The sequence below is a fragment of the Coffea arabica genome, chromosome 7e (genome assembly GCF_036785885.1).
Source record: "Coffea arabica cultivar ET-39 chromosome 7e, Coffea Arabica ET-39 HiFi, whole genome shotgun sequence".
Classification (NCBI taxonomy): Eukaryota; Viridiplantae; Streptophyta; class Magnoliopsida; order Gentianales; family Rubiaceae; genus Coffea; species Coffea arabica.
Genome location: NC_092323.1, coordinates 16,080,901 through 16,108,205, shown reverse-complemented (window position 1 = coordinate 16,108,205; position 27,305 = coordinate 16,080,901). Strand labels below are relative to the sequence as shown.

The window sequence follows — 27,305 nt, the reverse complement described above, 5'->3', positions numbered from 1 at the left end:
TGTTGATGTGCTATGAACCTTAAGGAGCAATTGACTCGAATATTGCTCTTGGCGTGGTCAAGTAATCTTCTAAAATGCAAAAAGGAAGAATTTCATGTCTATGTCTCTATGGGATTTCCCTTGTTGTTCTAGGAGTTCTAATATCTGTAATTGCCGGAGTTTATGTTCGTAGAAATTAGGTATGGGCTTATAAGTGTTGAATCTTTAATCCAATATTGGACTTATATATGAATAATTATGTGTTGCAGACTGTCAAATATGATTAAATCCAATTAGAGTGATGAATAATGATTTGGGCTTTAATGTATCTAATAGGATATAGACCTTTAATGTGTAAAGACTTAAGAGTAATTCCTATTTTTTTATGATGGGCTGAAATAGGAGTCCAAAGATAACAGAAAAGTTATTTATAAATAGGGTTGTAATCCCCAATTTACACGTATTCTTATCGTCGTATTTTCTAATATCACAAAATAACTCTTTCTTGATATCCATCGTAGGAAAGATACCAGAGAGAAATTAAAGGATTCTTTCAAGAGAATAGCAAATACGCGTTGACCTGGAAGACCACCCCAAAATCTCTAGGAATTCAAGTAGCAGTTTGTCAATATGAATCCAGGTACGCTTCCGCAATTATATTACAGTTGTATTCAAATATCTGATATTGAGATCTTGAAAACTCCTACAAGTGGTATTAGAGCAACCAATATCAGATTTTAAATCGTTAAGTTTTAAATCCATAATTTGTAGTCTTTGAAAGTTTTAGTTTAAAGATTATCAATTATGACTGCTCCTATGTCGTTTGTATTGGATCTACTAGATTTAATATTTTCGGAATTTTTTTTATTGCCGCACGAACCCAAATTAAATTCATGTGGTATTTGTGAAGAAAAGGTTTAATAGATCATGCAATAAGAGTTCTCTTTGGTTACATTGAATTCATTGGGTCCCACTTTGGTCAAACTTTAATTGGCTGATCGTTCACCTTCGTACCGAATACATGGCTTCGTGTTTCAACTCCAGGTTTTGGTCATGTTTCATGTTTTGGCTTCTGTTTCAGCTTTTCACATGATTGCTATGATGTTCACATTGATTCATTGTTTTGGTTTCACTAGGAGATGATCACCATGCTCGCGCATGATGGTAAATTATAAATATGCCCATACTCCGTATTCATGAATAAGGAATATTTTTGTAAGGTTAAGTGCAAAGCATTCATCTTTTAAAGGGAAATGCAGTGAGGATGTTCTTTATTATGTCTAGATCTAAAGCCCATGCTCAATTCCTTTTCTGCTACTTAGGGAGAAAACGTTGGAGATATAAGAGCGAGTCAATGATATAGTGTATATTCCATTTGGGACTATCTGCAAGCTGTAGATGAAGCTTCACAAAGCTACTTATATGGTGCATATTTTATTTGCAAGCATGTGTAAACTATAAATGAAGCTCCGTCTATGAAGCATATCATTTTTTAGGAATGTATATTGTATACCACAGATATACACGCAGAATAGGATAATAGAGGAATAAACGGAGTCCTCAAACTAAATATTCATCAGACAAGCTAAGTTTAGGGAAGATGTTCATTGGATTACAACTAAATTGCTGCACCTCCTATGATAGAATACACATAAAAACTGTCATACCATGGGAAATGTTTTTCTGCACAATGTCTATCAAAGATTAGAACAGTTGATAGGTTACAATTTTATTATTTATTTTGTAATTAATTTTTCCTATTACCTTACCAGACGTGGATTAATTGTCAAATTCTATTCACTTTTGGTATTTGTGCTTATTACAGGAATTTGGAGCAAAATGTGATAAAAAGGTGAAAATTTATCGAATATGATTTGAATTGACAAAGGTAGTTCAGCACAAATAAGAAATGTGTCAACTAGGAAATCTCCTAGTTTGTTGGCCACGGTTAAAGAGGAAATAGAGGTCAATTGCGAGGAGGACTCCAGGGAGCCTTGGGAGAGCCAGCCGCTACAAGCAAAAAAGTAGGGAGAAAGCTAGTTTCTCGACTAATTCCTATTTCTTTTCTTTCCATAGTATGAGGGAAGGACAATCCCAATTAGGAAACTTGTTTTTAGTCTTAGTAGTATTATTTTATTAGGCCATCAGAGGCCGCACGAAGGAGGCGGAAAAAACAATTGGTCATTCTTTGGCCTTGGCAGTTCTTTTGTTTTATTCTTAATTGAATCGGTTCTCTTCATCGCCTGGAGGAACGATGCATGCAACAATTAATTCTGCAATTTTGCACGAGTTTTCCTCAACGGAGATGAACTAATCTCTTTTTCTAGTGAAGAAACAACAAAGGCTTCGGTTCATCTAAAAATTGTGAGATCGATTTAATTTTATCTTTTTCTTTTATTTATTGGTATTTGCATATTCCCTGATTACAGTGCTTGTGGTTGTTCAATTAATTGATTGTCTTGGATCCGGATAATTAGTTAATTTGGGAATCTATTGTCAATTGGGGCATTAAATAAATAATTGTTTAATTGCTCTGAATGAGTGACAACTGGCATGATTAGATTCGTGTCAGGGGAATACGCGGGTTAATTTGAAATAAACCTGGTAGTGCGTTATTTGGTTAGAATAGGGCTCCTCTAATACGTAAGGCAATTGAGAAATTAAATCTTACGGGCGTACCTAGAATTATTTCCTAATTAGAGCAGTGATTAACGGGCGTACCTTAGTCACTGACACAGTAAGGAGGGGTTGACTGTCATCCCCTGTTTGGTAGTTATAACCTATTTATTAGTAAATAATTGGAATTGATTTTGCATCGATGATCAATTAGGTGAACCATTGCTGAAGTTATTTTTTGGCTAGATCCTTAGTTATCATTCATTTGATTTTAGTACCTAGTTATTTAATTTTTAATAGTTTCTTAGATTTTATTTGAATTTCTTTGATTGTCACTTTCTGCACAAAAACACCCCCTTTGTTACTATGAATTTGAAAAGAAACAGTTACACCCAATCCCTGTAGATTCGACTCTGCTTACCACTATTTACAGAAATTAACTTTAGTCGAGCAGGTTTTTATTATTGCACAGGTTGACAACCTGTGAATAGTGTAGGTAGTAACAGATTCAGGAACAAAGACCAAAATTTCTCCAAACTGTAGTTGGTGTTCTGCCACAAAGATATCCAATTGTCCGTAAATTGTCTTCCACGTATTGCAACAGTTATTGTTTTGTTTCCAGTCCTCAGAGTAATGAAGCCGTCTTGCTACTATGAACAAATTGAGCAGCAAATCTCAGAACTTTTTGGCATTGTATCTGGCAAAAGTTAAGAGTGATGCAATATATAGATAGCAAGAAATGAATAAATGTGTATATAAAACTTACAAGGTTATGCCGATTTTGTCCGTCAATGAATTGATAGAAACACACTCCTTCGATTAAGGTTTGCATGAAACCAGGCCTCATTGATGATGACGCTGTCGTATCATTTTTTGCTTCTATCAACTGGAAATTGAACGACATGCATGAGGCAAAAAAATTTAAAAATACAAATGGGCTGATAGAAAACAAAAGCAGATAACTATCAACGTCCTGACTCAAGGAATGGCTGTGAATGCAGCATATTAGACAGAGGATCTGTCCATGGCATGTATACTTGTTTCTTGTCTTCGTAGAAGAGGATGACGTCGAAGATCAGTCTACCAGAATGTCGAAGCAAGAAAAAGTAATTTTCCTTGATGATGTTGCTGCAGCAAAACTCTTGCCATCCTTGAGTGAATGATTGCTTATGAAGCTTGATAATCCATGTTCTATATGTTGGAATAATGCTATAATGTGGCTTACATGACCACATAAATGTAATGCTATCCCACATAGGTGAATGGATTGGTTCAAGATATTATGACCAAAGTCATGTACCTAATTAATGAAGCACAAGATTCAATGACCAAAGTCATGAATCTAGCTGAGGTGATAAATGAACTTATCCTACCATTCATGGAACCTCACATAAATAAATGTACATAGTATTAAGACTATGTATATACATTCTTGAAACAAGTAATTCATAATAAGATTTACCTTATCCAGAAGGAAGAATGAATGAGTCTTATTAATGATCAATGATGGGAAGGGTCACTTATGCATCTATAAATAGGCTCTTGGTCCCTCTCTCCACTAGACTAGTTTGAAAAATGATTATCCTATCATTGTAGCAAACATAAGAGAGAGTAGGAGAGGGAAGATCAAGAGCTATAGCAATTGAGGGTCAAGTTCTTAACACAAGTTCAAGAAGAGACATACTCAATGGAACAAGGTACGTTTAAATGTTCCTTGTCTCATGATTTATAGGTCATGGTTAAAGATCTTGCTTTAATGTTTTTCTAACACAATAGCCTTCTCTTAAATGACGATGAATGTTACTACATCCTGAGAAGAGCATCCGAACAGCAGTAACCAATACAAAATAGGAAAATAACTAACAAAGCAGGTAATAAACTGCAATACACATGATAGCAAGATATAAGTCGTGAAGAAGAGGGGTAAAAAAAGAACAGAACAAGTACCTTCGTGGAGTAATAGCAGCAAAACCACGCTGATGATGAAGGAAACCCCAATAAAAGTAGCCAGTAGCATGGGTAAGGTGAAGGTAAGAGCAACAAAGATTGGAAGAAAACAAACAAACGCTGGGCAAGAGGCAAAGAAGATGCCGCAGAGATACAAAATAAGGCCAAAGGCTGTATAAGGACCAAAATGTAGCTTTTCATCCTCGTTTATGGAAATTTGGAAAGAGAATCTATGAAAAGTCGGAAAGAGAATGCACCAAAAGCTGGCAAGAGAAGTCTTAGAAATCAAAAGAATTATTAGGGTACAGGCAAAGTAGACCTTTGCTGCTAATACAAAGCATGCCAGTAGAATTTAATTCTAATTATCCTATCGAAAAAAGAAATACCAAAGAATTGCCGGCCAAATATGGCATGTAGCTAAACCACGCACATTATATACGTTTTTAATAACAATGCAGTTGCCTCTCTGTAGGTGGAAGTCAGACCAGAGATCAGCAATTGCCCTTCCAAGTATATGCTTTTCATGATAAGCACTCCGCTGTTTACATGCTCGTTTTTGATAAAAGTGTAAAGAGTAATCATCCCTCATTAGCCCCAAGGCAGGGGAAAAAATGTGGAGGTTGGGTGGAAAAAAAGGGAAACAAAACAGCAACACAATTCACATGTGAAACTCACATGGAGGATGACCACACTCTCAAACCATCTTCTCGGTTTATACTACATTTCTAATAGAATTCAGTGGGTCTTATTTTGGTCAAACTTTAGTTGGCAAGCATGGGGTTTCTTTTGGTTTTCCTATTCTTAAGGATTAAAATTGACAAGAAAACATCATGGGTTTCAATGTTCTGTCCATGAGATTATTTAATAGAAAAATTATGGATACAAAGTACGATGCAGTCCAGTAGTTGTTTGACGTGCAAACAACTTGGATGGAAAATTTTCTTGTTTTGGCTCAGTGTTTTCCAATAGTTTGGTTGCGTCTTCATGTTGAATATCATGCAAGAACTGAATTAGAAGGCAATCTTTTTATGTTTATTTAATTCTCTTGTATTTGGACTTAGGTTACTATTCTTTGACTTGTTTTCTTGTTTAAGAATAAATATGCATATATTTGTATTAAGAAAATTAGAGTTTCTCTACTTTGAGTGAACTCAAATAAAGTTAAATAAGATATTTATATTTTATAAAGTTCAAAATGTTGGCCCACTAAATATATAATCTTATAAAACATTTATGAATTTCAAAAAAAATTTGGGCTTAAATGATAAATTTTGATCAAATTATGGATATGGACTTATAATCAAATAAGTCTTGACCCATTTAACTGGTTTGATCACATTTGACCATAATTGATTGGTTTGATTTAGGATGTAATCGAGTCGAGTTGAACTCGAGTTTGACACATGCAAGAAGGGTGTTCGAGCTCGAGAGAGTAGTATTATTGGAGCTCGAGCTCGATGCTTGCTCACAGAACTCGAGCTCGACTTGCATGAACTCGAGTCAATACGAGTCTATCGAGCTCGAGTTAGAAATTTTTATTTTCTTGACAATTTTTGAGCAAAAAGACATTATTGCCTTTTAAATTTTTTTATGACTTGAAACATTTTGTAAATTCAATAATTATTTTGGATATAAGAGTAATTTTATAATAATAATATATTAAATAATTAAAATTAAAAAACTCGATAAGGCTCGACGAGCCTTCGAGCAATGTTTCTGGATGCTTGAACTCGACTCGTTTAGCTTATTGAGGCGCTTGAACTCGGTCAACCGAGTTCGAGTCAAGTTTATTAATCTTAAAAGAAATAGTTTACTAATAATATAGAGAGCAACATGTAAGGAGCAAAAGCACGCGCACGTAGTCTTTGTAAGCTTTGCGGCTTCCATATTCATCCCTCAGACAAACTATTAACAGATTTCCAACACAGCCGAAAGATTTGCCGTGGCTGGAAACTTGTCTCCATTTTATAGATAAATGATACTAATTCTCTTCATTTTTTTTGGTTTAGAGAAATGAATTAAGTATTAAATGAAATTGGTGTTTCAAATTATAATAATTAGATTTTGGGTTCTGAACCCTACCCCTTCCCCATTTCTTAAATCCCACCCGTTCTTTGCTAGAATTGTTTTTTTTTTTCCAATTAAACAATTACGGATTTAATGCCCTAATTGACAATAGATTATCCAATCAACTAATTATCTGGATCCAAGACAATCAATTAATTAAATAACCATAAACATAGCAACCAAGAAATATGCGGATACCAATAAATGAAAGAAAAAGATAAAATTAAATCGATCTCACAAATTTTAGGCGACCCAGAGCCTTCGTTGTTCCTTGACTAGAGTGAGGGAATTAGTTCATAATTGATGAACAAAATCCACACAAAATTGAAACAAGAGTCGCGGCCATCAACTCCGAAATTGGGAAATGCAATTCACTCGAAGGAATAAAGCAAAGTAAAGTAACAATGGATGATTTAGTCTTCAGTGCTCCTGACTCACGTAGGAGGTAGCCACAAAAGATTCCAAGGAAAAGTCAAAAGCTCTCCACTACAAGACGAAGGAGACCAAACGGTCAAAGGAAAAGCTAAACTATAAAAATGGAAAAACTAAGAGGGAAGCCAGCTCCCTGCTGTGCGGCGGCTCTGTGCGGCGCCCTTCCTTGCGGAGAGGACTCCGGAGGAATAAGAAGCTCTCCACTTCAGCCCTGCGTTCCTCCTTTTAATGCTGCCATCTGCGAATTACCAAAAAAGACTTGTATCTCCTTATTCCAGAAATGCCCTCGATTGCCTGCTATGTGAACTCTTTCTCGATAACTGTCAAATTGGCCTTTATTGTGACATTTTTGTTCTACTCCCTGAAATAAATGTAAATTACGAAAAGTGAGTAGAATCTAATAATTAATTCACATTGGGTTAAGTAATAGGAAAAATTAATAATAAAATTAACTATCAAATTGCAACCTATCAATTTCCCCCACACCTAAACCATGCTTGTCCTCAAGCATAAGAAAAGTAAACAAGCACCAATATTTGATAATGGTCATTGCTCTATCCAACAAATTGCCAAGGTACCAAGAAAAATAATAATCAAGAATCAATGGTCAAGTCCAAGAAACATCACTCCGGTTAGCTTCTAAACCACAAACTCCTCTAATTTTAGGTTAACTAATCTAAGAAAAAGGAATGACGCATAACATTTATCAGTAAATGGTCCAACTATTAACCAAAATCTTCAACATTAAATCCATAATTCGGCAAGCTGACTTTTATTACACACTAACACAACCTTCACTTGTTTTTTCTACTTTTTTTTTTTTTTTTGTTTTTCAATAGTAACAAAAGACTTAGTCGCTAGCCATTTGAGCCTTTTGACGCGAACTCCAACATTGGCCAGATGAAGGAGCCCGGTTACTCAGCTTCTATCGCCGCGTGACCACGTACTCATAGCAATTACTACTTTTTGACGCGAGAATCGACACTTTTAGGTGCAGATCCCCGGTTACTCAGTAGTAACTAATAGCGGAGTACAGTCAAGTTTATGCATAGCTAAAAATCACAAAAAGTCAATATAACACAAGAACCAAAAGAAAACTTGCATCAGCTAGCCTCATTTTCAAACATGGAGAACTAAAGTTAATAACCGGACCAATTCACTAAAAATGCCAACAATCATTCCCTATGCCTAAGAAAGTTAACCAAAAATTATAAGAGTAAAACAATTATTGATATTCACCAAAGAGATGTTCTTGAATTCAACCACATTAACTTGATACCCTTTTATTATTAAAATTGGCAATAGTAGAAACAGAGACAATAATCCAACATCAAACCTTGGCATGCACTTACGAGCCAATCACTAAAAAGAAAAAAAAAATGAACGAGAGGTGGACAAATAACAAACTAAAAATAAAGAACTAGTATAGCTGTCCCCCCCACACCTAGATCCTACATTGTCCTCAATGGAGGGATTAAAGCAATTAAAGCGAAGAGGGCAACGAAACTTCCCTCACGAGTGGCCAAAGGATAGGAGGGAACAGTGGAAGGAAGCCGAGCTCTGAGACATCCTTGCCACTTGGCGGGTGATGTTCGTCATTCGTTCATCTACGTTGTGAACCTGTGCTTGTAAGTGGCGCCACTCACCATTGACGCCAATTATCACCCCAAGCAACAAAAGACAGAATATCCAACAAAGATAGCAATCACCAACGCACATTCATAGTCACCGGTGTTCCCCAACTCAACAATTAAAAGCAAACACGGGCCACCCAAGCCCAAATATGGTCAACAAAGCAACAGTTGCACTCCAAAACTAACAACCAGCAATTATTATCAACAACTAGAAACTAGCAAGGTCACGTCAATAAGCACAGGGGCTACCCAAATCAGTCAGTCAACAAGCAAACTCGGGCCATCCATACTCTCAACAAATGCATTCTAAAATTTCAACAAATATCTCCAGAAATTTCAACAAATGCTATAGCAGATCAAAGCAGTAGTAAAGCAATAGCCCCAAGTATGTACTAATCCACCAGTTGGGAACCCCGGCCACTGAGGTCACAAACAATGGTCCCAAAATAGCAATATTAACCAATCACCAGGATGTCTTCCATAATTAATAAATGCTACCAATCTCACAAGTAAAACAAGCGGCCAGATATTCCAATTCAACATGCAAAAGCAGAATCAAATCGCCCAAATGTCACTAGACAGTTGCAGTATTTCAGCTCACCCAAAATCCCAACAAATGGCTCCAGTTGGCCAATAAAAGTCGCAACTCAAAATTATTAATTTCAATGATAACAGCTCAGGGATTGGACAATGATCACTTGGTCAACTAAATAGAAGTATGCAATTGAGGTCCAATTACCTCACCAGTACCACTGGTGTAGTAAACTGTGGAAAAGAAATCACACACTACCACTAGCCGGCCACCGATAAACCAAAATAACAACTATCAATGCCAACAATTGAGAATTTCAACAATCAAAACACAGGCAGAGCTGCCGTCCTAATTAGCAAAAGAAAATTTCACAACACCAGCCCACCCAATGTAGTCAAATCGTAACAAGGGCCCCAATAATATGGCATACCAGTGACAGCATTTCAGAAATTAAACAATTACAACCCAATCACAAAACCTCAGCAGTTAACCAGGTGGCCAACCGAACGAAATGAAGAAATTAGGGGGGGCAACTTCCAATTACCTCCACCGTAGGTAGTAGCCAGACGAAATGGGACAGTAGTGGGTGTCAGTTGTGCCGGAATCGCGTGAGGGGTTGCGGCGGTGTCGATGAAAACAGCGGCGGTCAACGGTGGAGCAGGAGCGAGCGGCGCGCTATGGAGGTGAAGATGGCGGTGGAGCGCGCAAGGTGGGCCGCGACTGGCGACGGAGAGCCGCGCTCTGGTGGAGCGCTGGGGTCGCGGGCGGCGGCTGGTTGCGGACAGTGGAGGCGATGTGGTGGACGGCACTGTCTGGCGGGCGGCGATGGGGGCTGGTGGAGGTCCGCTGAGTGGCGGCGGTGGACCAGAGAGAAGAGAGATGGGAGAGCTGCGGCGGTAGGCTGCTGCGTGATGGGGGTTGCGGCGCAAGTGGGCGGCGGGCAACAGAGAGGGAGCAAGGGAGGAAGAAAGAAGAAAGAAGAAAGAAGAAGAAGAAAGAAAGAAAAAAAAAAGAAAGAAAGAAAAGAAGGAAAAGAAAAATTTTTTTTCTACGGAAATCAAATTTTTTTTTTTGAATTTTGGAAACTAAAGCTACGTTGATAAGAAAAATTTTCTTTGTTCTTTGTTCTTTTTTTTTTTTTTTTTTTTTTTTTTGAATCCTTACCTTTCCCGCGAACGTGACGCGGGCACGTCAAGAGGGCAAGAGAGCTCCCAGAAGTTTCTGATCGTGAGCTTCATGCACGTCACCACGCGGGCGCGTCATGACTGAAGGGCACCTATAAATCAGCAAAAACGAAAATTAACACCCAAAATCAGTCAAATTCAAGGAAAGCAGATTTAAACTATGACACGAAACCAATCAAGCAATTAAAAGAAACAATTGGGTTGCCTCCCAATGAGCGCCTTTCTTTAATGTCTTTGGCTAGACATTATCATGTTTTGCTCATGGCGGATAAAATCTTGTAGCTCGTCTTAATGCTTCATCCTCTATATAGTCCTGATAACCCTCGTAGATGGAGTAATTCTTGGGCACACGAGTTACGGGCTTCCATGGACTAATAAATGGCGCTAAACAAGTCAACAATGATCTGCATTCTCCACTCACTCCTCCATCACACGCATTCATTGGTTCAAGATATTTTGCCATCTCCACTCTTAACTTATTCCTGTCATGAAATTTTAAATTTTCTGGTATAATAAAATCAATTTCAGTAACAGGAGTTGAAGAATAGGAGTCAGGAAAATATTGATTAAGGAGTGGAGAAGATGTCACCGCATTTGGAGATTGTTCACTGGAATCGTTCACTTGAATGAGTTGATCCTGGAGTCTCATTTCTTGCACTTCAGCTTCCTTTTCAACTGCATCTTTAAATCCGTTTTCTTGAAACTCTTGCAGTTCCATGTCATTTGGCCGGACAATTGCACTCTCATCTTCTTCTAGATCAACAATGGTTTCCGAGGGCAATTCTTCCCTTTGAGAAGCCAATCGATTCACTCTGGATGTCAATAGACATAGTTGATCTGCCAGATAATTCATTGCATCCTTCATCATCTCATCCTCCATTTGTGTCTCCTGTTGGAATTGGTATGTATTAGTAGCTATTGGTTCAACTATTTCTTCAGGATACATACCTGACATAGATGACGATTCTTGAGACTCATACTGCTGAAAATTCATTGGCCCCGTTGAATAATTATAATTGGAGTTTTCCCACCATCCTTGATCATACCCGTATGGATTATGGTCATACCACGTTTGAGACCAGGGTGAAAAATCTCCGTAATTATTGAATGGGACACTCTGATTATCTTGATATTCGGGGCACATACCTGTTGAATGATCCCTGGCATAACAAATTTTACAGGTTGCAGCAGCCATTCTTTTTCTAATAGAGTTTACTGCCTCTGCATATGCAGACTCAGCAATAAAACTAGTCATATCGCATTTCCCGGAAAGAAAATCCAGTATTTCACCAAAATACGAAGTGTTAGAAGCCATAAAAAAAATAAGAAAAAAAAATAAATTAAAAATGAAAACGAGATTAAATTAAATCCAGTATTCCCGCCTGTCACGCGGGTGACCCGGGTTCGATCCCCGGCAACGGCGCCAAAAATTGACAGGTTGTCGAAGCCTGTGCAATAATAAAACCTGCTCAAACTAAAAGTGATTTCTGTAGATAGCGGTGAGCAGGGTCGAATCCACAGGGACTGGGAGTAATTATTTCTTTTCAAGTTCACAGTGACAAGGGGGGTGTTTTTGTGCAGAAGGTGACAATCAAAAAAGTTCAAATAAAATCTAAGAAACTACTAAAAATTAAATAACAAAAAATTACTAAAATCAAATGAATGGTAATTAAGGATCTAGCCAAGGAATAACTTCAGCAATGGTTCACCCAATTGATCATCGATAAGCAAAGGCAATTCCAATTATTTACTAATAAATAGGTTATAACTGCCAAACAAGCGATGACAGTCAACCCCTCCTTACTGTGTCGATGATTAAGGTACGCCCGTTAATCACTGCTCTAATTGAGAAATAATTCTAGGTACGCCCATAGAATTTAATTCCCCAATTGCCTTACGTATTAGAGGAGCCCTATTCTAATCAAATAACGCACTACCAGGGTTATTTTAGATTAGCCCGCGTATTCCCCTGACACAAGTCTAATTATGCCAGTTGCCACTATTTTAGAGCAATTAAACAATTACGGATTTAATGCCCTAATTGACAATAGATTATCCAATCAACTAATTATCTGGATCCAAGACAATCAATTAATTAAATAACCATAAACATAGCAACCAAGAAATATGCGGATACCAATAAATGAAAGAAAAAGATAAAATTAAATCGATCTCACAAATTTTAGGCGACCCAGAGCCTTCGTTGTTCCTTGACTAGAGTGAGGGAATTAGTTCATAATTGATGAACAAAATCCACACAAAATTGAAACAAGAGTCGCGGCCATCAACTCCGAAATTGGGAAATGCAATTCACTCGAAGGAATAAAGCAAAGTAAAGTAACAATGGATGATTTAGTCTTCAGTGCTCCTGACTCACGTAGGAGGTAGCCACAAAAGATTCCAAGGAAAAGTCAAAAGCTCTCCACTACAAGACGAAGGAGACCAAACGGTCAAAGGAAAAGCTAAACTATAAAAATGGAAAAACTAAGAGGGAAGCCAGCTCCCTGCTGTGCGGCGGCTCTGTGCGGCGCCCTCCCTTGCGGAGAGGACTCCGGAGGAATAAGAAGCTCTCCACTTCAGCCCTGCGTTCCTCCTTTTAATGCTGCCATCTGCGAATTACCAAAAAAGACTTGTATCTCCTTATTCCAGAAATGCCCTCGATTGCCTGCTATGTGAACTCTTTCTCGATAACTGTCAAATTGGCCTTTATTGTGACATTTTTGTTCTACTCCCTGAAATAAATGTAAATTACGAAAAGTGAGTAGAATCTAATAATTAATTCACATTGGGTTAAGTAATAGGAAAAATTAATAATAAAATTAACTATCAAATTGCAACCTATCAGTTCTGATATCTGTAATTGCTGGAGTTTATGTTCGTAGAAATCAGGTATGGGCTTATAAGCTGGTATCACAATTCAGAAATGCTGAATTTGTTGAGAATGTGGCTCCAAGGGCCTTCACTTTTGCTGAATTGGAGCAAGCAACAAATGAATTCAGAGAAGAGTTGGGCAGAGGAGCATTTGGGGCTGTGTATAAAGGGATTTTGCCAGATTGTGAGAAGGTTGTGGCTGTGAAGAAACTTGAGAAAGTATTAGCAGAAGGCGAAAAGGAGTTTCAGAATGAAATCACAGTGATTGGGAAAACACATCACCGCAATCTTGTCCGGCTGCTCGGCTACTGCCTTGACGGAGCTAAGAGGCTTCTAGTTTATGAGTACATGAGCAATGGATCATTGGCAGACGTCCTTCTCAAACCAGAGAACCATCCGAGTTGGGACGAAAGAATTAAAATTGCCCGCGACATTGCAAGAGGTGTTCTTTACTTACATGAAGAGTGTGAGACACAAATCATCCACTGTGACATTAAACCTCAGAATATACTCATGGATGAAAACAGGTGTCCCAAGATTTCTGATTTTGGGCTTGCAAAGCTATTAAAGCGTGATCAAACAAGAACTTACACAACTTTTAGAGGAACAAAAGGTTATGTTGCACCAGAATGGTACAGGAAGATGCCTGTGACAGTTAAAGCAGACGTTTACAGCTTTGGGATTGTGCTGTTGGAGATCATATGCTGCCGAAAAAGTCTAGACTGGAGCTTTTCTGAGGATCAAGCTGTTCTTGAAGATTGGGCTTACCAGTGTTTCAAAGCCGGAGAGCTGTATAAATTGGTTGGTGATCAGGAGGTTGTTGACATGAGAAAACTGGAAAGAATGATGAAGATAGCTCTCTGGTGCATCCAAGATGAGCCAGCACTTCGTCCATCCATGAAGAAAGTTCTTCTGATGCTCGAAGGAACTGTTGATATTCCAGATCCTCCCAGTCCTACATCGTTTTTAAGTTCCACATAATTCTGGTGTCTTTTTTTTTTGCAACACACTGTCTCTTTTAAAACTTTAAATTCTGTCATTTACATTGTGGTTGGATTGTCAATCATTTACTTCTATATTTCTACTTTATACTTGGACTTGTTGTTAAGTAAAACTTTAAGTGCCATGGTTTTATGTCGAAAAAAAAAGTTACTCCTATAATAGCATTTTTATATAAGCACTTCTATATCACTACATTATACTAGAAATAAAAAGTGCTACATGCAACTGCCGATGCATAATCATAAGAACAAAAAGGGCATAATATATATAGTACTACTTTACAATACACATTCTCCTTTACTAGTTTTTTACGTGTATCACTTCTATATTTCTACTTTGTACTTGAATAGTTGCCATAAATATTCGTAGTCTCTTATTACTAATCCTACATAGACTCGTTATTAGGTAAAAACTTAAGTTATTTGCCATACTATTATGTAAAAAAAAAAGGTTAATTTTTTCTATACCAAGAATAGTTGAATTGCAGATGACTTATAGTTCCTAAACAATTAGATGCAAGTTCTTAGATGTAGTAGAAAATATTTACTACAATTAACTGTATTGGTATTAGAGTCCAAATTTGGTCCTCACTCCTCAACTAATTTGGTGCATGCAGCCGCTGGAAAATAATAATATTGTTTGGCATGATAATTAACCTAGTGATTCAACTTATATAGATAGAGATACTTATCGGCAAAATTCGGAAGAATGTACTATGAGACCAATGAGTGACTGTTTAATTAGGCGAAAGACACCCAATAACAAACACAAAATCTTACAACTGTTATCCATATACATATATATATATATATATATATATATATATATATATATAATTTCATTATTATAACTTTAGTGTGTTTAGTATGCCCTTACATTAGTTAAGGTAAGGAAACAAATAATTGACAAATAAAAAGAAATTTAATCATATTTAGAATTATATTTATATGTGCATGATTGACTTGATGTATTAGTCAAAAGCCAACACTTAGACCAACAAGCAAGCATCGATCTCTTCCCACATTCGTTCAACTTATTTCAAATATCCACTCTTCCCAAAACTCTCCATTTTTTCAAGGCAAGTCTAATTTTTTTTCCTTTACAATTCCTTTATAATTTGATTCATAGCCATTCATTATTTGGACAATTTTAAAATTGTGATTTAGATTATTTTTCATGATTATTAATGTGTCAATTGTTCTTATTCTAAAATTTTTACCTTAAAATTTTTGTGTTAATTTTTATAGGGTTAATGTCTATATGATTTTGGTCCATGACCTAATTTTCATCTCTTGCTTTATATGTTGTCTCTTCTTATTAAAAACATTTAGTGTTTAGTTATCACCTATTAAACTTTGGTTTTAAGACTTTAATTTTTGATTAGAGTGCATCATTTGTTTTGATTATTTTTTGTTACTCGTTGTTTGATCATTCCCCTCCCCCCTCCCTCTAAACCAAAATCCTGCGTCCGTCGCTGCTTCGTTACTTTTTAAATCCCACCTTTCCTTTGCTAGAAATAATTTTAAAAAATTGTTTTTTCCCCTTATTAATCTTAAAAGGAATAGTCTACCAATAATATAGAGAGCAACATGTAAGGACTAGTCTTTGCAAGATTTGCGGCTTCCATATTCATCTCTCCGTCAAACCATTAACACATTTCCAACACAGCCGAAAGGTATTCCGTGGCAGGACCGTCTAAACACCAAAAGTCTTGTGGAAGTCTCCCCAGGCATGTTTTGTTAATCTGTTATTTGTGTCCTCTTATAAAAAGTGAAGGATGCAGGCTGCACCACAAGGACAAGGATCACCGGAAAGGGGGAAAAAAGAAATTCTGGGAGAGATTTCATAAATTTTGTTGCCCACCATTGTTTTATTTAAAATCAATAGTTTAGTTTTTATATATGTTTTGATCCAGAGGTAAAAGTTGAAGTTTCAGAATTTTGAATTTTGAAAACCTGAGTTCTAATCCCCTCTTCGCCCTCCCTATTTCGTAAATCTCACCCTTCCTCTATGACCAAGAAAAAAAAGAAAAGAAAAATACCTCTAAAATCTCAATACATTAATCCTAGACTTGTATAGTTGGTGCCACCAATTGAATCCTTGAAGTTTGGCATTGATTAGTACCCTTAATTTACATTCAATTTTTTGTTTCGTACCCAAACTAATTATTAATTTAAATGCAAAACTCTTGATCTAACTGTATAGATTATAATTTTTCAGTATCTCGAGTATAAACTTAATCTTTTTAGACTTGGTGGAAGTTAATAGAAATTTCTTCACTGTCCTGGTGGAATAAGAAAATTGATCCCTCTAACACGGACTTGATAAATTTCCAGAGACTCCATAAAATTCTTCATGAATTGACCCCTCTAACATAATGCCCCAGGTCTAAGGGCTATTCTAAAAGGACTACTCTTACCCTTCTAACACAGGCATAAAATTCTTCATGAATCCTCTAACATAGTAGAGTTGTAATGCCTTGAGTTGAAGGACTCCTTGAATATTGTAAGGTTATAATTCCTCGAATCCAAGGTCTGGCCCTATAACTTTTGAACGAAAAAAAATTATAGGATTAAAATGATTTATTTTTATCCAAGTTACTGAGTAACTCATGAGTCTGGATTTATATTTCATTCACATGCATTTCCTGCTTCCTGCTTCCGCCGTGAGATCGGTGGTTGTCAGAACAGCTGTAGTGAGAGTTTTCATGTCAACCAAGATTTTCTTAGTTTTGATTAAGATGGAATTGAGTTTTCAAATGTTATTTCTGCACCACAGAGGTTGTGTGGATGTCAGAATTGGGAAGCTTCCTAACAATATACTGAATGTGAACTGAAACATGCAAAATTTACTCAGAAGATCTGAATCGCTGCAAAGGCTTCAGAAGCCAACTCATGCCAAATTTCTACGTAACTTTTACGTATATGAAGAAAGCAAGTGTGATGCAACCAGTAAAATAAAAAGAAAAAAAGCAAGAACAAAAAGAACTGGTTGTCTTCTCTTCCACCACCCAATTTCCATACATGGCTGCTTTCTTGTTCTTCTTCCTTTTAACAACATTCCATTCAAGAATAGCAGCTCAACAAAGGCCTCTTAACATTAGTTTAGGTTCTTCTTTAACCCCCACAGGCAACTCATCATCATGGTTGTCGCCATCTGGGATATTTGCCCTTGGATTCTATCAGCAACGCAATGGCTACGCGGTTGGGATCTTTCTTGCTGGAATTCCCCAAAAAACTGCTGTTTGGACTGCCAACAGGGACAGCCCCATCTTTTCGAGCAACGTTTCACTGATTTTATCTACGGATGGCAGGCTAATTTTGCAACAGCCAGAAGGCCAAGACATAACTGTTGTTGATCCTTCTGAACCTATTTCATCAGCTTCTATGTTGGATTCTGGAAATTTTGTTTTATACGATTCTGTTAAGAGAATCATTTGGCAGAGTTTCGAGCATCCAACCAATAGTTTGTTGCCTGGTCAGCGATTGGCAGCTGATCAGGAGCTCATATCCAGTGCTTCAGAAACTGATGATTCGAAGGGGATTTTTCGTCTGAAGATGCAAACGGATGGACACCTTGTACAGTACCCTGTGGGCACAACAGATGTAGCGGAAAATTCTTACTGGTCATCTGGAACTAATGGAGACGGTACGAAAAAGCGTAGACTGTACGAGTCCCGAGAGTGAAGCAATTCTTGAAGAATGGGCTTATCAGTGTTTTGAGGCTGGAGAGCTATATAAATTGGTTGGTGATCAGGAGGTTGATGACGTGAGAGAACTGGAAAGAATGGTCAAGATAGCTCTCTGGTGCGTCCAGGATGAGCCAGCTCTTCGTCCATCCATGAAGAAAGTTCTTCTGATGCTCGAAGGAACTGTTGATATTCCAGATCCTCCCAGCCTTCCATCTTTTTTAATTGCCATAGAATTGTAGTTTGTGTTTCGCTTTTTCTAGTTTCACATCCTATCTATTTCTATCATGTATTTTGTGGAAAATAAACTTCATTGTTGGATTATCATTTTTATGTGTTTCTTTAGCTTTCACTACCGGTGGTTGAGATTATTGATGTCATTAGAAGTGTATAGTGCTTATTACTAGCCTGGTTCTTGTCATGGTCGGTTGAAATTTGTTTTGCTTTTGCTATCATTTTACACTTTATTACAAACTATTCTGTCAAAAACTTGCTGAATTAATCACTGAGGATTCAAGTGGATACCACTGTGAAAGATCCAGAGCAAGTTGTGTTATAGACAACTAAGTCGATGAAGTCCAAATTGATTCGGCCCACTGAACTTGGTGGAGTTTAATTTCTTGATTGCAGAAGGGCAAAATATTTGGAAACTAACTAAAATTTTGCATTGTCCAGGTTAATCTTCTAACTTCTTCTTTTCTTAAATCATATATTCTGAAATTGACAGATGTCGAGCCTGTACAATAATAAATTCCTATTTAATAAAAATATATATTTGTCTGTAACAGTGAGTATGGTCGAATCTACAGGGATTGGGGATAATTTATTTCTTTTAGAGTACAAAGTAAGGGAGATTTTTATAAAATTGGGGATAATTAAATAACTCAAACAAAAATAAATACATAACCAGTTAATAAAATAATTCACGAAAGTAAGTAGGAATTAAATCGATGGCAAACAAACTCTAGCCAAAGATACAACCTCTCAGACATAGTTCATTCATCCGATCATTGATGCAAAGATGGTTTGCTCAATTAATTAACAGGTCAGTTATAATTGTTAATAAGCTCTGAAGACCAATTTTTCATTAGTTTATTGGTAATCAAAGTACGACCATTGATCACCCCTAATTATGAAATAACTCTAAGTACGACCGTAGAATTTAATTTTTCAATTGTATTAAGAATTAGAAAAGCCTAACCCGAATTAATAACACAATAAGAGGGTTATTTAAATTAGATTGCATGTTCCCCTAACGTGTGTAAATGCTAGTTACCACTAATATTAATCGACTAAACAATTACAAATTTAGTTGATTAATTTGACAATAGATTATTAGATCATTTTGAATATCAGACCCTTGACATCCAGTTAACAAAATAATCTCGAAAAATTGAAATAGAGAATGTACAAATATGAATAAATTGAAGGAACAAGTTGAGATTAGTTCGATCTCACAAGTGTTCAGGACTGTGTCGTTGAGTTGATCTTTAACTAGATTAGAAATTTAGCCACCTCTCATAGAGAAATTTCTACACGAATAAGTTGAATTCATTGACATCAATCTTTTCCCCGAAAACGATGTGATATTTGTTAGAATGAAAAAGTAAGGGAACGAAGAAACGACTTGCTTTTGCCTTGTGGCCAACCAGCCTCCCTAATGAAAACCTAACTGACTAGTCTATATACTAGCCAATTTCCTAATCGAATAAAAAAATAAGAAAAAATAAGGCAACCACCGATATTGCCTTCAAGAAAATCGCATGACTTTAAGAAAATCGCTCTTTTTAGCATTTTTGCGTTCCACCTCCTATAATTAGGTCAAAATACTAAATATAAGTAGAATCCTACAATTAAAATAATATTTGTCAAGAATAAAGTAAAAATTAATCATAAATTTAATAACAAATTACACCCTATCAGAAATTTTACAAAATATCATCCAAAGATATGTCAAAATTGTCAATTTCGTATTGAAGAAACTATGCAATACACTATAATACATCTTTACAATAACAATACATATCATTTTGCACAGGAATGTAATTGAATCGAACTGAAATTAAACCGACTAAAAAAATCAGAGGTTCAAAATTAAATAAAAAACTAAAAAATTAAAAATTAAACAAAACTAAAACTAAAAACTAAAATTAACTAATAAATAAACTTGATTGGGCTTGACAAAACAAAAATCTTGAGTATAGCTTTTTAAAGTTAGAGCTTGACTCGATTTGCCACATGAGCTAGACGAAATCAAGCCGAATCATCAAGAGGTATTCTTTACTTACATGAAGAATGTGAGACACAGATCATCCATTGTGACATCCTAAGAGCTTCCCTGTACCCCCAAAAAAGGTGCTTACGACACTACCCCTGTCCCAAACTACCCCTCATTTTTTATTTATGAAAAAATTTCTGCAGTTAATGCTGATAATACTAACAGAAAACCCCCATTCTTCTAATAAAAAAAAATAAAACCATTTCCTAATTACTTCCCTGGATCCCACTCAAACACCAACATCAAAATCAATGTGAATATACTTCGGCACTTGTATTAGTTGTCCACAAAATTCGGTATTACATTGACTAAGTTTTGGCATTTGATTAATTGTTGCAAATTTTATTACATAAATATTTCATGCAAATTTGAATGAAGTATTCTCGAATAGATATCGTTTTTTAGTATGTCGATCTAGTCATCAAAATAAAAGTAATAACATAATAGATAATTTTATGTACTTATAGTAATTTAGATATAATTATATGGAGAGAAACCAGAGGATCCCAAATGAGTCCAGTAGTTGGACAAGAGACTTAATGGATTAATAATTAATCAAGTTCTTGATTCTCTTAATCACTACCAATTAGTTTGGAATGGAAGTTCAAATTCTTTAACTTTGGGAGTAGAGCTAGACTTGTGTCATCATCCATCCACATCCGGGACTTGTCATGACAATACTTCGATTTACATCAGTAATTGGTATCTTTATTACATTAGCTAAAACTTATTTATTCTGGTTCGTTCCTATTGCAACAAAGCGGACTTTACCAAGGCAGAGAATGGATCAACTATTAAATCTTGGGAGGAATTTTCTTTCACCTATTTCTTTAGGTAATCTATTATTAACAATTTCGTCCCAACTTCTTTCATTGTAAATTACTACAATATTCTACGTTCACGACCTGTCTCAAACAAGAGAAAGAAACAAGCATAGAATCTTTTAATGTGCACATATTCATGATATGTTCCCTATATTAACTGAATTCATAAATTATGGTCAAAGTTTTGTTTTCCCAAAAAACTGTTTGAGCCTTATAGAACCTTAACTAGCCGGATAACTAGTAATTTGAGCTCAATTTAGTAACTTACTCGAATCTTAATTCTTATTCGAATTCGAACTCGACCTTGTTAGAAATCAAAATCAACTCGAGCCTTTAACAAATCGAGCTCTATCCGTTGTTATGGATTCAACTCAGCCTCTACTAGCACACCACTAGGTAAAGCAAGAAGCACACATGAAGCATCCAACTGAGACCAAAACTAGAAGTTCACTTTCTAATGTTGCATGCACGATTAAATTTCTGCCATGTGCAATATACATCTTTAATCTCAACCCTAACATAACGAATCATCAAATGCTCTGTTAGAATGGTTTATCCGGTAATTATGAACTTTAATTTTGACATTGGAGTTAAAAAAAATTAAAAATTAGCATTTTTTTTTCTTGGCCAAATTTGTTTTAGCTTACTGGTTGAGAGTGATAGTGAAGAAGCCTTATTCTAGACTTCTATGGTCAGTGGCACCAATTGGATCCATGAAGTTTGGCATTGATTAGCACCCCTTAATTTACATTCAATTGTTTCTTTCACACTCAAACTAATTATATTTAAATGCAGAACACCTGATCTAATAATATAGTTCATAATCTCAGTATCTCAAGTATAAAGGCCGTGCTGGTGGAATAAGAAAAGTAGGGTCAGAGGCTAAAACTTCAACATCAAGTTCAGCATTCGAAGGTGCAAAATCGACTCTCTAACGCCTCTCACAGACTTCTAATTCTTCAGAATTGACCCCTCTAACGTATGTAGTACAGCTTTAGAAGTATTAATAACAGCGGGCAAGGGTAGTACTAGGATGGTTGACAGCATCAGAAGTCCTTGTGTTACATTCCTTTTTTTTTTTTAACGAGAAAGGGCTAATAAATCATTCAAAAAAGTTCGCTCACTAGGATTGTACTTTATTTTGTTTTATATTTGATAAAATATCTCTCACGTAACCTTATAGGTTTTTTCTCCAAAAAAATATACCATCTAATATGTTAACAAGATTGAGTTATGGTTAAGGTTTTCAAAGGCTTCAGTAAGATGGAACTGATTCTTCAGAATGCTAATTGTGGACCATAAAGGTTGTTGGAAATCAGAAATGGGTGGCTTCCAGATGATATACTTAATGCGGAAAAATTAAATCCAGTTTTGTATAGTTAAAAGAATGGTAGTGAAAGGTTCAAACTGAAAATAATGCACAGGAATTAGGATCCGTTGACGAGCAATTTGTAAGAATTTTCGTAAGATCCAGTAAAATCTGAAAGACGATTAGTCCATCAAAACTAGGACTTCTGTGGACATTATTGAAGGAAGATCCCCCAGTCTTTACTCTGCATGGTAAGTTCTCTATAGAATTTCAGTACAAATGGTAGTTGAAATTGTCAATTGTCAACAGAAACATTTATTGCTGCTGTAGAACTGCCAATACAAATTTTTTCCTCGGAAGACCTGAGTTGTTGCAAAGACTTGAGGAGTCAACCATGCCAAATCTCGACGCAAGTCTTATATTTATACTAAGAAAGCAAGTAGGATACACAGAAAAGCAAGAGAAAACCGGCTTCTCTTCTATTGCATCTCCAATTTCCATACATGGCTGCTTTTTTGTTCTTCGTCCTATCATCAGCATTCTATTCAGGAATAGCAACTCAAAAAAGCCCTCTTAACATTAGCTTAGGTTCTTCTCTAACGCCCACAGGCAACTCATCATCATGGTTGTCGCCATCTGGAATATTTGCTTTTGGATTCTATCAGCAACGCAATGGCTATGCTGTGGGGATTTTTCTTGCTGGAATTCCTGAAAAGACTGCAGTTTGGACTGCCAACAGGGATAACCCCATTTTTTCGAGCAATGTTTCGCTGATTTTGTCTACAGATGGCAGGCTCATTTTGCAACAGCCAGAAGGCCAAGACATAACTGTTGCTGATCCTTTGGAACCGATTTCTTCAGCTTCCATGTTAGATTCTGGAAATTTTGTGTTATACAATTCTGATAAGGAAATCATATGGCAAAGTTTCGAGCATCCGACTAATAGTTTATTGCCTCGTCAGCGATTGGCAGCTGATCACGAGCTCATATCCAGTGCTTCAGAAACTGACGATTCAAGAGGAATTTTTCGTCTGAAGATGCAAACGGATGGACACCTTGTACAGTACCCTGTGGGCACAACAGATGTGGCGGAAAATGCTTACTGGGCATCTGGAACTGGTGGAGACGGTCCAAATATAACTCTAAATCTCCAGGATGATGGGCATCTGTACTTGATCAATTCAAGTGTTAATATAGTGCAGAATCTTTCTGATGGAGGACAGCCTCAGAACAAGATGATCTATTTGATGAAGATTGATGTGGATGGTATTTTCCGATTGTATTCACATTCGTTAGATCAGAAGGGCAATTGGTCGATCCTATGGGCATCTTCAGCTGATAAATGTGATCCTAAAGGCCTTTGTGGGTTCAATGGCTTCTGTACAAAACTGGATAACTTGGTTGAATGCAAATGCCTTACTGGATTTGACTTTGTCAATCAAGGCAATTGGAGCTCGGGCTGTGAGAGAAGTTTTATTGCAGGTAGCTGTAATTCCACGGATCCAATGGTCAATTACACCATTGAGTACTTGGAATCTACTATATGGGAAGATAACCCCTTTTTCATATTGGAAACAAACACGAGAGAAGATTGTGCAAAGATTTGTCTTGAAGATTGCAACTGTGAAGCGGCATTCTTCAAAGATGGACAATGCAAGAAGCAGAGGCTCCCATTGACATATGGAAAAAGAGTAAGTGACTTCAATATTGCTCTAGTCAAGGTAGGAAAACCTGCAACTAAGGATGAAGGTGTAAGTGAAATTCACAATAATCCTCCCAAAAAAAGAAAGGAAGAAGGTCGTTTGTATATCCTGATTATTGGGATTTCCCTTGCTGTTTCTGGAGTCCTGATCTCTGTAACTGCTGGAGTTTATGTTTGCAGAATTAAGGTATCAGCATATAAGCAGATATCGCAAATTGGAAATGTTGAATTTGTGCAGAATGTAGCTCCAACAGCCTTTAGCTTTGCTGAACTAGATCAAGCAACGAAGGGATTCAGAGAAGAGTTGGGCAGAGGAGCGTCTGGGGCTGTGTATAAAGGGATTTTGCCAAATTCCAAGAAGGTTGTGGCTGTAAAGAAACTCGAGAAAGTATTAGCAGAAGGGGAAAAGGAGTTTCAGAATGAACTCACAGTGATTGGGAAAACACATCATCGTAATCTTGTCCGGCTACTGGGCTACTGCCTTGATGGCACTAAGAGGCTTCTAGTTTACGAGTATATGAGCAATGGATCATTGGAAAATATCCTGTACAAACCAGAGAACCGCCTGAGTTGGGATGAAAGAATTAGAATTGTCCGTGACATTGCAAGAGGTATTCTTTACCTTCATGAAGAGTGTGAGACACAAATCATCCATTGTGACATCAAACCTCAGAACGTACTCATGAATGAAAACAGGTGTGCCAAGATTTCTGATTTTGGGTTGGCAAAGATATTAAAACATGATCAAACCAGAACTTGTACTGCAGTAAGAGGAACAAGAGGTTATGTTGCACCAGAATGGTTCCGGAACTTGCCCGTGTCAGTAAAAGCAGATGTTTACAGCTTTGGAATTATGCTATTAGAGATCATATGCTACCGAAAAAATGCAGACTGGACCTATTCTGGGGATGAAGCTATTCTTGAAGAATGGGCTTATCAGTGTTTCGAGGCTAGGGAGCTATATAAATTGGTTGGTGATCAGGAGGTTCTTGAAGTGAGAGAACTGGAAAGAATGATCAAGATAGCTCTCTGGTGCATCCAGGATGAGCCTGCTCTTCGTCCATCCATGAAGAAAGTCGTTCTGATGCTGGAAGGAACTGTTGATATTCCAGTTCCTCCAAGTCCTACATCTTTTCTAAGTGCCATATAATTGTAGTTTGTGTTTGGTTTTTTAGCGTCACACTATTACCTTAAATCCTTTCATATCGTGGCAAAAGAAAAATTAGTTGTAGGATTCTGGATAAGTGTTTTTTCCCCCCCTAAGGCTTTTGGATTGATATCCAGAAGGTTACTATTATTTTACAGTTTATTACCAGTCTGTCAAAATATGAGTTTCTGATTGAAGATTCTATACCACTCTGAGCCATAACACTACGGCATTTTAGACAACTATGTTTCAATTAGCCGAACAAGATTCAGCACACCAAATTAGCCCATCATGCTGAAAAAGTGGAAGTGCAAAATAAAGAAAACCACAATTTAAAAAATCAATTGGAATTTGAGGTATAGTTTTACAACATCATCGTTTCTTACTCGGGCACTGTCTAGAGCTGCAGCTTGAATGTTGGTAACTGTTGGACATAATTGCGGTTGACTATTTGCACAAAGAGAAGTCGATGAAATCTTGGTTTAGTGATCAAAATCTTGAAGAGTTATTAAATACTACGAGTTTTTTACTAAAGTATTACAAGTTGCGAGTTTAGACTATTCTAACTTCATGATAGTGTTTAGGTTAGTGGTAATTGAAGAGTTGTAAGTTAGGTTATATGAGTCTTATACATATTTAAAAAAAAAAAAGAAGAAGAAAATAAAAGAAAAAGGTTTCTTGAAACTTCTCTTTGAGCGTGCTGATAAAGAGATTAAAGGAAATGTTTACGTTAAAATGAAAAATTTTCACAACCATATTGTTATCTCTTTGACGGGTTAAATTTTCAAATTATTTAGATTCCGAATTTGTTAAAAGGCAAAAAAAAAAAAAACAAAAATCTGCCTATAAGGTGCTAGTTTCAAGGCTTGGTGAAAATTTCAATACATTTCAGGTACTAAATTGTTCAAATTTATTACTGCAGTTAATGTTGCTCATAATATAATAATTCGAAAAATGTTCACCTACTAGGATTGTACTCTATTCCAGTTTTATATTTGATAAAATATCTTTCACGTGACCTTATAGGTTTTTCTCCAATAAAAATGTACCATCTAATACGTTAACAAGATTGAGTTATTGTGTGGACTAAGGTTTTCAAAGTTTTCATTAAGATGGAACTGAATTTTCAGAATACTAATTGTGGACCATACAGGTTGTCTAGAAATCAGAACTGGGAAGCTTCCGGGTGATATGCTTAATTTGGAAAAATTAAATCCAGTTTTGTATAGTCAAAAGAATGGTAGTGAAAAATTGGAACTGCAAATAGTGTGTAGGAATTAGGATCCGCTGATAAATGGTCTGTAAGAATTTCCGTAAGCTCCATTAAAATATGAAAGATGATGATTAATCCTCAAAACTAAAATTTCTGTGGACATTATTGAAAGTGGATCCCCAAATCTTTATTGCTGCGACTCGCTCTGACCCAACCGATATTGACCAATTCGAACCGTGATGCATGGAATCGTCCAAAATATCCGAGTCCACTCGAAATCCGATATTTTTTTTCAAATTATGTCTTTTTTGATATTTACTATTTTTAGTAATATTTTCAGATTTTTGAAAATTTTTATGTGTTATAATGTGCGTATCACCCGATATCCCACTGATATGCTGTGACGGATGTGAAATAATCGTGACTGTGACCCGCGACGGTGAACCATGGTTATCAAGCGAAGGTAGGGTAATTTTGCAGCAACCATGAAGCAATGACATTATTATTGTTAATGCTTCTAGCAGTACTTCCTCGGCTTCCATGTTGGATTCAGGAAATTTTTGTCATATACAATTCGGATAAGGAGAATAGGAGATTGTTTGGCAGAGCTTTGAGCATCCAACGAAAACTTTGTTACCTGGCCAGAAGTTGTCAAATGGTCAGGAGCTGTTTTCTAGTGCTTCTGAAACTGATGATTCTGTAGGAGCTTTGATCATCCTTACTTGATCAATTCAACTATATCGTTAATCTAACTGACGGAGGATATCCGCAGGATGGAAATATATATCCCCCAAAACTTGATGTGGATGGTATATTTAGACTCTGTTCGTACTCATTAAAACTGGGCATAAGGTTTGTGTTAGGAAATTGGCTTAATTTT

The 27,305-nt window shown here is 36.5% G+C and overlaps 3 protein-coding genes across 3 annotated transcripts; all 3 read left to right on the top strand.

Moving 5' to 3' along the window:
- Positions 1 to 9,896: 9,896 nt before the first annotated feature.
- On the top strand, positions 9,897 to 14,243 carry LOC113700625 (G-type lectin S-receptor-like serine/threonine-protein kinase LECRK3). The gene is made up of 2 exons (XM_072060025.1): positions 9,897 to 10,136; positions 13,281 to 14,243. Exons 1-2 carry the CDS (start codon positions 9,897 to 9,899, stop codon positions 14,241 to 14,243), a joined length of 1,203 nt encoding a protein of 400 aa, XP_071916126.1.
- A 2,924-nt stretch (positions 14,244 to 17,167) lies between these two features.
- Positions 17,168 to 18,273, top strand: LOC140010983 (G-type lectin S-receptor-like serine/threonine-protein kinase LECRK3). The gene has a single exon (XM_072058715.1). It carries the CDS (start codon positions 17,288 to 17,290, stop codon positions 17,948 to 17,950), a length of 663 nt encoding a protein of 220 aa, XP_071914816.1. The 5' UTR covers positions 17,168 to 17,287; the 3' UTR covers positions 17,951 to 18,273.
- A 4,544-nt stretch (positions 18,274 to 22,817) lies between these two features.
- LOC113702472 (G-type lectin S-receptor-like serine/threonine-protein kinase LECRK3) lies at positions 22,818 to 25,378 on the top strand. Its single transcript, XM_027223706.2, has one exon. The coding sequence runs from the start codon at positions 22,867 to 22,869 to the stop codon at positions 25,213 to 25,215; it is 2,349 nt and encodes a 782-aa protein (XP_027079507.1). The 5' UTR covers positions 22,818 to 22,866; the 3' UTR covers positions 25,216 to 25,378.
- Positions 25,379 to 27,305: the final 1,927 nt, after the last annotated feature.

Excerpts from the sequence above, each read along its gene's own strand:
- LOC113700625 (XM_072060025.1), top strand. The coding sequence starts at position 9,897 with ATGGCGGTGGAGCGCGCAAGGTGGGCCGCGACTGGCGACGGAGAGCCG. Across the intron at positions 10,137-13,280 it reads TGATGGGGGTTGCGGCGCAA|GTATGGGCTTATAAGCTGGT; the intron begins GTGGGCGGCGGG and ends CGTAGAAATCAG.
- LOC140010983 (XM_072058715.1), top strand. The coding sequence starts at position 17,288 with ATGGCTGCTTTCTTGTTCTTCTTCCTTTTAACAACATTCCATTCAAGA.
- LOC113702472 (XM_027223706.2), top strand. The coding sequence starts at position 22,867 with ATGGCTGCTTTTTTGTTCTTCGTCCTATCATCAGCATTCTATTCAGGA.